This window comes from Pelophylax lessonae (assembly GCF_965119305.1).
Source record: "Pelophylax lessonae genome assembly, chromosome: 4".
Lineage (NCBI taxonomy): Eukaryota > Metazoa > Chordata > Amphibia > Anura > Ranidae > Pelophylax > Pelophylax lessonae.
The window spans coordinates 389,745,316-389,758,400 of record NC_138771.1 but is presented as its reverse complement, the minus strand read 5'-3'; the positions used below and the strand labels follow the sequence as shown (position 1 = coordinate 389,758,400).

The following is a 13,085-nucleotide window of genomic DNA, read 5'->3' as shown; positions in this document are numbered from 1 at the left end:
GTTACCTTGTGTTAAGATGGTGTCAGGTACAATGATTTCTTTAGAGCTGTCGTACATTCGAGAGAGAGCATCTGGTTTGGTATTCTTGGAACCTGGTCGGTACGTTATATGGAACGTAAATCTGGAAAAAAAAAGTGCCCACCTTGCTTGGCGAGGTCTCAGGCGTTTGGCCGTCCTCAAATACTCCAGGTTCTTATGATCCGTGAAGATGAGTATGGGATGTGCCACCCCTTCCAATAGATACCTTCACTCCTCCAGGGCGGTCTTGATGGCAAGGAGCTCCCGATTCCCTACATCATAGTTCCTCTCCGCAGGAGAAAGCTTACGGGAGAAGAAGGCTACCGGATGAATTAGGTCCTTGAGACCTTGACGCTGGGAGATGACTGCTCCTACTGCGATTTCCGAGGCGTCAACTTCGAGGATGTAAGGCAGGGCGGGATCCGGGTGGCTGAGGATAGGGGCAGAAGTAAACAGCTCCTTCAGGGCTGTAAATGCGACTTGCGCCTCGGGAGACCAGTGGAAGCGGGTACCTTGTTTGGTGAGCAGGGTAATAGGGGCGATGATGGAAGAGAACCCCTTGATAAATTTCCTGTAGAAATTTGCGAATCCTATGAAACGCTGAATCCCCTTTTTATCCACCGGTGCGGGCCAATCCAGGATGGCAGAGACCTTCTGAGGGTCCATTTTGACCCCTTCAGAGGAGATTATTAACCCGAGGAATTGGATACTCTGCTGTTCAAATTCGCATTTCTCGGGTTTTGCATAGAGCCGGTGTAGCCGGAGTCGGTGGAGTACCTTTTTAACGTGTTCTCGGTGCTGGGCCAGTGAGGAAGAGAAGACCAAGATATCGTCCAGGTAGACAATTACAAAGATGTCCAGATAGTCTCTGAAGATGTCGTTGACGAAGTGCTGGAAGGTGGCCGGGGCATTGCAGAGCCCGAAAGGCATCACAAAATATTCATAATGCCCGAATCGGGTGCGGAATGCTGTCTTCCATTCGTCCCCCTCCCTAATACGGACCAAATTGTAGGCTCCCCGTAGGTCCAGTTTGGTGAATACAGAGGCGGTTCTTAGTCTCTGGAAGAGTTCAGGAATCAAGGGTAGGGGGTACCGGTTTTTGACCATAATTTTATTTAACTCACGGTAATCGACACATGGCCGAAGTGAATGGTCTTTTTTCTCTTCACAAAAAAGATCCCAGCTCCTGCCGGAGAAGTAGAGGATCGGATGAATCCCTTCTCTAGATTCTCCGTCACATAGTCTTTAAGGGTACCCAATTCTCGTTCCGATAAAGGAAAGATACGTCCGAAAGGGATCTCGGCCCCCGGAAGCAATTCAATTGGACAATCATAGGGGCGGTGGGGGGGTAAGGTCTCAGCCCCCTGTTTACTGAAGACATCCAAGTATTCGTGATAAGATACTGGGACAGAGGAACGTATCTCCTTATCAGCGTCCATGCAGAGTAGGGTGCTAGGAGCACTATGGCGTACTACAGGCAATGATTCTGGCAGTAAGGGGACTGGAACTTGACGTCTCCAGAAGTCCAATTAATCTGCGGGTTGTGTGCCTGCAACCAGGGTAACCCCAGAATAACAGGAAACAAGGGAGAAGAGATGGCATCCAGGCACAACAACTCCTTGTGCCCTTCGAGAGTGGCCACGGGCAATGGAGGGGTTTCTTGGGTAACTGGCCCAGACTTGATGTGGGACCCATCCGCTAGGAAGATGGAGAGTCCCTGCGACTTGGGTCGAAGTGGGATGCGTTGATGGGCAGCAAAGGTAAGGTCAATGAAGCAGCTGCATGCCCCGGAATCAATAATAGCGGTTACCGGAATCGGGCCTTCTGGGAGCTGGAATGAGATAGAGAGAGCCAGGTGAGTGGTATTGTTGACAGAAACTGGATAACTTGAGGGAGATATAGAAAGACACTTACGCATCTTTGCTGGGCATGAGCGTACAAAGTGTCCGGCCTTTCCGCAGTACAGACACAGGTTGTTCTGACGTCGTCGTGAGCGTTCTTCTGTTGATAAAGAAGGACGCATAAGCCCAGTTGCATCGGCTCTGACGTATCCGATTCAGAAGTAACCGGAGCAGTGTTCCTGGAACGGGCACCGGAGGAGAAGGTGTGGATGGGATTAGGAACCCGTGGCAACATCCAGACTGGGCGGATCTGCTGCGTGGACCTCTCTGCTCTACGCTCACGGAGCCGGCGGTCTATCTGTATGGCCAGGGTGATTAATGCCTCCAAGGTCTCGGGTATACCCACTCGGGCCAGTTCATCTTTCAAGTTTTCTGAAAGACCCAGGCGGAACTGATGTCGCAAGGCTGCGTCGTTCCAGTGAGTGTCTATACTCCAACGCCTGAAGTCAGTGACGTAATCCTCTACGGCTCTACGGCCCTGTTGAAGTGAAGTGAGCGCGGTTTCTGCGGTAGCAGTGCGCTGCGGGTCTTCGTATAACTGCGCCATTGCGTTAAAGAAAGCCGTCATGGAGTCCAGCTGGTCGCTGCGCTCTTCAAGCAGGCGGTGAGCCCAGGACTGAGGTTCACCTTGAAGCAGGGATATGATGAACCCCACTTTGGTTGCTTCCAAGGAGAAGGTTCGGGGTTGCAGGGAGAAGTACAGATCGCAGGCATTGCAGAATGCTCTAAACTTGCTCCGATCCCCAGAAAACCTTTCCGGCGTAGGGACCCTTGGCTCAGGAGGCAGCATCACCACCGTCGGACCGGAGGGATTCCCGGAGGGAGCCATGGAAGCAGCAGGAACTGTAGGGTCTGTGGAGGGGGTTAGGGACTGAACGCGTCCCTCCAGCTGGGTATAGCCCTCTTGCAGGGACTTAACGGCTTGGGTAAGGGCCGCAAGGTACTGGCAGATGTCGTCCATAGGAGAGGCTCCTCTAGCAGGCTCAGTCATGGCTGTGTTGTACTGTCACGGGGTAACGTGGCAGAGCCTGACGTAAGAGGAGTGGCTTACCGGGTAACTTGCGTGGCACAGGTTCACCAGAGGCGCGGAGTCTAAGTGTTAGCCGGTTTTCACCAGGGCCCCAGATGGTGGGGATGGATTTGGCTGCTTGCTAACACCAGGTCGCGGTCCCCTGGATTCCCTGGGAGAGCCAGGAACAGGTCCAGGACCAATAGCCGGTAGCAGGTAAACAGATCAGGACAAGCCAAGGTCAGGGCGGGCAGCAGGTAATCAGAATCCAAAGACAAGCCGGGTCAGGTAAACAGGAACAATCGGAATCCAAAGACAAGCCGGGTCAGGTAAACAGGAACAGCAGATATAACAGGCACAGGATACAGGAGAGCTGAAGACAACACAGCAAAGTGCAGTGCTGCTGGGTTGTTTAAATAAGGCAGCCTGTTTGCCAATTATTGCAATTAGTCTGCTCTAGGTTAACCCTTTAGGTTGCAGACTCATGACAGCACATCAGTGTGCTCAGGAAGCGTTGCGCAGGGTATTGAGTCTCTGACAGTACCGATACAGACTATCCCGCAATTTAATTCTTTTTACCCCAAGGGTGTAGATTGAATAGCGGAATAGAAAATATGATATCAAAAGGTGTATCTATCTCACACGTACAGACCCAGACTAGGCCCTGATTACTATTTTTGTACCCTAAAGGCAGGATGAGGAGTAGGAGGAGTTCGGAACAGGCAGGAGGCAAACTGAAGCACCCTGCAATCCTCGGCGGTGTAAGATGAGCCCCAAAAATAGGAAAGGTGTATCTCACATGTACCGATACAGACTATCCCGCAATTTAATTCTTTTTACCCCAAGGGTGTAGATTGAATAGCGGAATAGAAAATATAATATCAAAAGGTGTATCTATCTCACACGTACAGACCCAGACTAGGCCCTGATTACTATTTTTTGTACCCTAAAGGCAGGATGAGGAGTAGGAGGAGTTCGGAACAGGCAGGAGGCAAACTGAAGCACCCTGCAATCCTCGGCGGTGTAAGATGAGCCCCAAAAATTGGAAAGGTGTATCTCACACGTACCGATACAGACTATCCCGCAATTTAATTATTTTTACCCCAAGGGTGTAGATTGAATAGCGGAATAGAAAATATGATATCAAAAGGTGTATCCATCTCACACGTACAGACCCAGACTAGGCCCCGATTACTATTTTTTGTACCCCAAAGGCAGGATGAGGAGTAGGAGGAGTTCGGAACAGGCAGGAGGCAAACTGAACACCCTGTAATCCTCGGCGGTATAAGATGCGCCCCAAAAATTGGAAAGGTGTATCTCACACGTACCGATACAGACTATCCTGCAATTTAATTCTTTTTACCCCAAAGGGTGTAGATTGAATAGCGGAATAGAAAATATGATATAAAATTGGTGATTTTTCAATAGCACATGTGAACACAGCAGTGTCTTATGTCAGTCAGCTCTGCTGCAGGCTATGAAGGGAAAAAAAAAAGAAAATTCCATTTAAGTTTGTAATTTTTAAATAGATTAGTATGCAAAGTATGCCACAATTTAATTTTTTTAACCCAAAAGGGTGTATATTGAATAGTGGAATAGAAAAAAGTGTATAAAATTGAAAATCATCACTAATAATAGCACATGTGAACACAGCAGTGTCTTATCACAGTCAGCGGCACTGAAGCAAAAACGCTGCACACAACTGACTGATAAAAATAGATTTTTTTCTCCCTCCTCCTCAGCGGGCAAAAAGATTGTGTTCACTGCACCACCTCACACACAGCAAAATCGATGTAGAACACTGACCCTGCCTATTCTCCAGCCTCGCCCTAAAATGATCGATAAGATCGTTCACTGGCACTGCACAACCAACCCCCCACACAGCAAAATCGATGTAGAACACTGACCCTGCCTATTCTCCAGCCTTGCCCTAAAATGCCCTAATAACTCGCCCTGCCTGCAGCGCTCCGACCTGTCCCTGCATTCTTTTCGGACACAATACAATTTTTCACTGTCTGTCCCTAATCAGCAGCCAGCACGTATGATGTGTGCTCTCTCCCTAAACTACAGCAGAATGGTGCAGCACGCTGGGGCTCTCGAACTTATAAAGACATGGTCACATGCTTCAGATGGCCAATCACAGCTACTAATACATTAGTAGGCATGGCTGGGATGGCTTAAGGCACACCAGTTAAACGCTTGTTGATTGGCTGTTGAAAGCCCGCCATTAAAAGCGCGCCATTACATACAAACCCGGAAATAAAATGACAGAACACGGATTTTAAACCCGAACATACAGTAAAGTTTTCGGGTCCGTGTTCGGGTAACAAAAATCCAATTATTCGGTACGAACCCGAATAATACAGTCCGTGTTCGCTCAACACTATTTATAACAAGTTGTGTCACATATGCACATTTTTTTGGAGGTTTAGCAGCAGGGGTATCTTACATACATTTTAGGATCTTTGGTGCAGTCATGGGGTTTACTATAGCTAGAGAGGGCAAAATTAGTCACAATTCTGCAGCGAAACAAATCAGCTTCTAACCTCAGCTTCTTTAATTAAGCTTTAGCAATAAAGCCTGGAAGCTGATTGGTTTCTCTGCAGAATTATGACAAATTTTGCCCTCTCTAGCTTTCGTAAATAAACCCCTTAACCTCCCCCCATCCGCGCTACAGCCTATATACGGCTGCAGCGCAGACTTGAATTTTCGGGAGGCCGTTTTTAAACGGCCTCCCAGTGACACGCCCCCTGCGCGCTCCCTTGGACATGGCCGATCACAGATTGTGGTGAATGGCCGATCACAGCGGCCATTCACCACGTGATCGGGCCGTCCAATGAGCGATGATCTCATATGTAAACATATGAGATCATCTCTCATCGCCGGCGCTCCTTCCTCACACAGAGCCTGCAGTGTGAGGAAGGAGGGGGAGCCTCACAGCGCCGGGGACACAGAGACATGTAATCAGGGCACTGATCACCAGTGCCCTGATTACTAAAAGGTAAAAACATACACACAGTGCCCCCCATCAGTGCCCACAGTGCCCGCCATCAGTGCCCCCATCAATGCCCACAATCAGTGCCCATAGTGCTGCCAGTCAGTGCCCATCAGTGCCTGCTCATCTAGGCACTGATGAGCACTGACTGGCAGCACTATGGGCACTGAGTGTGGGCACTGATGGTGCTGCCCATCAGTGCCGCTCATCAGTGCCACCCGTCAGTGCCCAGTGCCATCCGCCAGTGCCCATCAGTGCTGCCTATCAGTGCCCATCAGTGCCGCCCGTCAGTGCCCAGCAGTGCCACCTCTCAGTGCCACATCTCAGTGCCCAGCAGTACCACATCTCAGTGCCCAGCAGTGCCACCTCTCAGTGCCCAGCAGTGCCACCTATCAGTGCCGCCTATCAGTGCTCATCAGTGCGGCATATTAGTACCTCTTCATCAGTGCCCATAAGTGCCACCTCATCAGTGCCCATAAGTGCCACCTCATCAGTGCCCATCAGTGCAGCCTATCAGTGCCCATCAGTGCCGCCTCGTCAGCGCACATCAGTGAAGGAGAAAAATTTATTTTCAAAATTTACTCGCAGAAAATAAGAAACTTTTTTTTTTTTCAAAATTTTCTGTCTTTATTCTTTTTTTTTTGTAAAAAATAAAAAACCCAGAGGTGATTACATACCACCAAAAGAAAGCTCTATTTGTGTGAAAAAAATGATAAAAATTTCATATGGGTACAGTGTAGCATGACCGCGCAATTGTCATTCAAAGTGTGAGAGCGCTGAAAGCTGAAAATTGGCCTGGATGGGAAGGGTGTTTAAGTGCACAGTAGGCAAGTGGTTAAAGTTTAACATATAAATACCTGATATAACTAAAGACAAATATATGTATTACCTGTATTAAGAAGAGTATTTTCAGGGTTTTTTGATGCAACACCTGAAGCTCTTATAGCAATTACTGGCAAATATATTTACACTAGTGTTAGGTAAGAGTGGCAGATATTGGGGGAAAATGATAAAGACTTTTGATGAGCATGGTCCCAGTAGATATTTTGAAAAAGACAGAAAACTCAAATCACTTAGCTTTAAAACAGGTTATTTGCTTTAACTGTTAATATTTGAGACTGTTATTGTTCAGAATTCATTGGCTGTCATTGTTTAAAAAAGGTAATTTTAGCTAAGGATTGTTGAGGCTTGATGTTGGTAGAGTAGGCAGCTAGGACAGGTTTTTTGTAGTACAGGCTGGGCTCAGACTATGCAAAGGATATGTATTTAAGACTTACCCCTACACGTTGATGAAACAATATTTTTCAAAATTTTTGTTCCTGATTTTGATGGGTGGTGTATGTGCTTTTGAAGAAGGACATTTAATATATTTTCATTTTCTTCCTGGTTTCCTGTATTTATGGAAATTCTTTGTTTCACTACATAATCTGCAAGAACAAAAAACAAATATTTTCTTTAGATATGCTAAGATAAATACATAAAATGGGACTTTTTTTTATAAAAGCTGGAGAAAAGGAAAAAGTTTGTACTGTCCAGAGAATTTAATTTTTTACTTCACTTCAGAAAATAACAGCTATAAATGATGGGTGTTGCTTTGTCTCTATGGGAAAACAATTGTAAATATAAAAAATGTTGCTTTATTATTAGGAAGAGTGCCAATTTGGTAACCTTTTTGCATTTTAACAGCTTGCCGACCGCCGCACGACTATTTACTGCGGCGGTCAGCCCCGTACAGGCAAAGTGACGTAGGACTACGTCGCTAGCCTGTAAGCCTCTAGGGGGCGAGCGCACGCCGCCAGAGGTGCGCTCCCGCCCCCGCTCGTTCCCTAAGAAGTCCGCGCGTGTGACCGGCAGACCCGATGTCCGCCGGGTCACTCGCGATCTCCCCGTGGAGAGGGAGAAAGGCAGGCAGCTGATGTAAACAAAGCCGCCTGTCATTCTTCCTGATGTAAGAACAGAGATCATACGATCCTGTTATGTAGGATCGTATGTCTCTGTGCTTACATCACTAGCCACACCCCTTTACAGTTAGAAGAACGCCCCTAGGGACACACTTAACCCCTGCATCACCAATAAAGTTAACCCCTTCCCTGCCAGTGTAATTTTTACAGTAACCGTGCATATGTATTAGCACTGATTACTGTAGTAATGTCACTGGTAACCCCAAAAGTGTCAAAAATGTCAGTCAAGGGTCCGATCTGTCCGCCGCAATGTCGCAGTCCCGCAAAAAAAACGCAGATCGCCGCCATTACTCGTTAAAAAAAAAAAACAACAAAAATGACAAAAATCTTTCCCTTAGTTAGTAAACGCAATAACTTTTGCGCAAACCAATCAAAATGCGCTTATTGTGATTTTTTTACCAAACATATGTAGCAGAAAACAAATTGGCCTAAAATGTTAAAAAATTTTGATTTTTTTAAATTTTTTTGGGGGAATTTCGTATAAAAAAATTTGAAAAATGTCGCTCTTTTTTTGTTTATAGCGTAAAAATGGCACAGGAGATCAAATACCACTAAAAGAAAGCTCTGTTTGTGGGAAAAAAAGGACGTCAATTTCATTTGGGTACAGTGTCGCACGACCGCGCAATTGTCCGTTAAAGTCACGCAGTGCCGAATCGCAAAATAGGGCCTGGTCAGGAAGGGGGTAAAATCTTCCGGGGCTTAAGTGGTTAATATTAGGCAGAACAATAAAGTTAGAAAAATGTAACATTTCTAACCGTTGTCAGTTTGTCAATTTATTATGGGTTCCAACTTTGCTGAGTTCAGAGCTATCATTTTTGAAATTTTCTTTATTAAAAAAAAAAAATAACACATAAGCATGTGGAGTTATTGTCTATGGGTCTATGTGCAACTTGCCAACCACATGTTGAAGCAAGCAAAGCTTTACTTCCTGTCCCTGCTAATTGGTTGAGGGGTCAATGAGACCTCTTATCTATTAACTGTCTTATAAATTTTAAAACATTCTCAAAACAAGCCTAAAAAGTTCCCCTGATTTCCTCACTTTGAAATCATATCCCTCCTGAACACTGGATCTGCCAAAAATAATTACAGCAGCTGTATTGTGAGATTCTAGGAGATTTTCAGTTACATTTCCCAAGATTAGCCCAGTTTATTTGGGCTGGAGATAGCAAATTGCATGCAGGTTATCATTATGAGTCAGATCAAGTTACAAACGTGCTGTGTACCTATTGGAAGTCTCAGGGCTCTTTCACACATATAGTCCGTCAAACGGACTCCGCTTTTCTCGATCTGCCGATCCCCCGCTGAGCAGGAGAATGACAGCTGTTCTCCGCACTGTGTGCGGAGACACAGCTGTCACAGCCCCACACATCTCTATGGGGGAATCGGATGGGAACGGACCGTCGATTTGACGGATCGGATCGGGTGTCAGCGGACATGTCTCCGCTGACATCCGATGCCCCATAGGGATGCATGGGGGGACCGTTCAGATCCGCCAAAAAAACGGACAGGCAGATCTGAACGGTCCGCCTGTGTAAAAGGGGCCTTAGTCTTAGCTTACTTGACTGCCCTTCTATGCATACACTTTTTTTTAATAAATGTTTCCCACATGTGTAGCACTACTATGGCATTTTCAGGAACAGCTTTTATGGGTTAGTTTTCCAAGGTAGAAATTAAATTGAGACTTTTTTATCAACATACAATACCTATTATTTCTTTAAATGTACACTTCTCTGTATCCAATAAAATAATTCCTTTCTCAAAGCATGTTCTTAGCTCAAATAAACTATGTAAAGTTAGTGTGGAAACATGAGGTTTGCTCCATCTCTCTCCTCCATCTTCAATTTTCTCTTCAAATCTAATCCACCTGCAAAAAATGAAAACACAGTAATACAATATGACCACATTAACCACTTTCAGTCTGGCCAATGTAAATATACAGCCAGACAAGAGCAGTGCCAATACAGATGGATGTACCTTGTGCATCTCCTGCTCATGTGTGCTCTCAGCAATGTGTAGTAACACGATCTGTGACTACTGTGAGCAGTGGCGTACCAACAGGGGGGGCGAGGGGCGGTCCGCCCCGGGTGCCACACATTAGGGGGGTGTCAGGGAGCACCAGGGTGACACCCAGGGCCGGCCGCCGGACTTCCTCCGCCGCTCGCTGCGCTCACTGACACAGGAGAGGAGGAGAAACGGTATAAAGCAGAGCATGGGAGAGAGACTCACCGTCACTCACGAGCCCTGCATACACAGCAAGCGCTGCCGGAGTTACTGTGCTAGATAATGAGAAGGTGATTGGTTGCTAGGACCGCCTATCAACCAATCACCTGCTCATTAACTAGCACAGTTAACTTCGGCATTTCCCGCTGACCGCTGTGTATGCAGGGCTCGTGAGTGTGACAGTGACAGTGAGAGTGAGTGTGACAGTGAGACTCTCTCCCATACTCTGCTTTGAACAGTTCCTCCTTCTCTGCTCTCCTCCTAATAAGGTAGGAGGGGGAGGGGCGATTGTATTGTAAAGGTGTTCTATTGGGGGGGGGGGGTCTGCATTGTAAATGGGTTTTATTGGAGGGGAGGGTCTGCATTGTAAAGGGGATTTATTGGAGGGGGTCTGCATTGTAAAGGGGTTTTATTGGAGGAGGAGGGGGTCTGCATTGTAAAGGGGTTTTATTGGAGGGGGTCTGCATTGTAAAGGGGTTTTATTGGAGGGGGAGGGGGTCTGCATTGTAAAGGGGTTTTATTGGAGGGGGGAGGGGGTCTGCATTGTAAAGGGGTTTTATTGGAGGGGGTCTGCATTGTAAAGAGGTTTTATTGAAGGGGGGGTCTGCATTGTAAAGGGGTTCTATTGGGGGGGTCTGCATGGTAAAGGGGTTCTATTGGGGGGGGGGGGGGTTTGCATTGTAGAGGGCTTCTATTGGGGGGGGGGGTTTGTATTGTAAAGGGGTTCTATTGGCGGGGGCTGTATAATGTAAAGGGTTCTATTGAGGGGGGGGAGAGGCCTAGTTCATGTAAAGGGTTCTATTGGGGGGGGGGTCTGCATTGTAAAGGGGTTCTATTGGGGGGGTCTGCATGGCAAAGGGGTTCTATTGGGGGGGGTTTGCATTGTAGAGGGGTTCTATTGGGGGGGGGGTTTGTATTGTAAAGGGGTTCTATTGGCGGGGGCTGTATAATGTAAAGGGTTCTATTGAGGGGGGGGGGAGAGGCCTAGTTCATGTAAAGGGTTCTATTGGGGGGGTGCGGAAACTGTGTAATGTAAAGGGTTCTATGGGGGGGGTGGGGGCTGTGTAATGTAAGGGGTTCTATTGGGGGACGGGGCTGTGTAATGTGAAGGGTTCTATGGGGGCGGGGGCTGTATAATGTAAAAGATTCTATAGGGGGCGGGGGCTGTGTAACAAAGGTTTCCATGAGGGGGGTGTGGACTGTGTAATGTAAAGGGTTCCATGAGGGGGGTGGGGCTGTGTAATGTAAAGGGGGTCTGCCTACATTTTACTCGCAGTTATTGCTGCAGTCCTATAGTTTTTTTTTTCTGCATTTTCTGAAAGCGCACCAAAAGTCTTGCATGCTGCATCTTTGGCAAGCTTTCAGAAAACAGGAAAATATTTTTTTTGGGGGGGAGTGACACCAACCCTAGTGACACCACTGACAGTAGCACACAGTAAGTATGCCACTGCCAGTTACATGTATTTCTGTCTGGCGCCTCAGGTCAATCGGCGCCGTTTTTGCAGAGGAGGAGGGGCCTCGTCGCCGGGTCAATATGCGGTTCGTCGCCTGCACGCCGGGGGTGCCAGATATAGGATCCGCCCCGGGTGCCAAATGCTCTAGGTACGCCCCTGACTGTGAGTGAAAACAATGGATCACAGATCTGGGTACAGGGCTGCTGTAATTGGCCCTGTACCCTATTATATCACTGTGGCTAATCACTGCAATTGTAGTCAGCAATAGTAAACAATGCCTGTCATGCATGGTGCCATTATAAACTACTGTGATCTGTACCATGTGATAGCTGTGGCTAATCATAGCAATCACAGTACTAAACAATTGCATCATAAATAATGCCAAACACAAATAGAAATGATTGCTTATAAAGTAATAATCAGCACTCATAGTGTAAAAAGAAAAAAAAGTAAACATTTTATAAAACAAACATTTTTTACATACTGGCACCAGAGCAAGTACAGTGTCACTATTGTGACATTATGCTGCTGTGGAGGTGATTATGTGCAATGGCTGCCTGCTCTGATGTCATTGTATGTCAGTGCTGCCAGTCATTGTCTCTGCTCACCACCACAGCAGTACAATGTCACCAGACCAGTTCTGTCTGTCAGAATCCCTAATTACCACCACACCAGTCAGTGTCCCTAATCACCACCACCCACTCACAGCGTCCCTGATCACCACCACAACAGTTATAGTTATAGTTTTCCTGATCACTAATACTTGCTTGAAAAAAATATTTTAAGCAACAGACAGCATGGATTCATTAAAGACAGAATTTGTCAAACAAACCTGATTTCTTTTTATGAGGAGGTAAGTAAAACCTTGGATAGAGGGGTGGCTGTGGATGTAGTAAACTTGGATTTTGCAAAAGCATTTGACACAGTTCCCCACACACAGCTAATGTGTAAGGTAAAGTCTACAGGCTTGGAAAGATCATTTTGTAAATGGATAGAAAATTGGCTAAAAGATAGAATTCAAAGAGTAGTGGTTAATGATTCTTACTCTGAATGGTCTAATGTTATCAGTGGTGTACCCCAAGGTTCAATGTTGGGACCCTTACGTTTTAATCTCTTTATAAATGATATAGGGTCTAGGATTAAAAGTACTGTGACAGTGTTCACCGTCACTGGGAGTGAGGGACAGATGCTTGGGGGATGCTGAGAGAAAATTTTGGATGGCTTCAGAAGGGAGAGTGATATTTGTCAACGGTGGCTCTCAAGAAATGCGGAGATTTGATCCCACTTTGCACTGTGAGACCTCAGGCCTGTTGCCATGGAGTCTGTGACACCTAGATGTGTATTCCATGTGTTTCAATGTAGTAGACGGACAGACTGTCATTGGCAATGGCAGACTTGTCCTATTGTCTATCTATTGAGCTGGGGTGTGGATTGTGTTAAGTCTGTCTGTCCCATTGTTAAATGTTTATGACCTCACATTGTTCTGTCCATATGGCCAGATAATTAGTTTAGGTTAATTCTGTTTCT

General features: G+C 46.5%; 1 protein-coding gene across 1 annotated transcript in view; it reads right to left on the bottom strand.

The window, feature by feature from the left end:
• SLC4A9 (solute carrier family 4 member 9) overlaps positions 1-13,085 on the bottom strand; it is a 1,068,229-nt gene that overhangs the window by 939,274 nt on the left and 115,870 nt on the right. Inside the window, 2 exon segments of the mRNA XM_082254102.1 lie at positions 7,201-7,350; positions 9,588-9,748. Of these exon segments, the coding sequence (XP_082110228.1) occupies positions 7,201-7,350; positions 9,588-9,748 (311 nt within the window).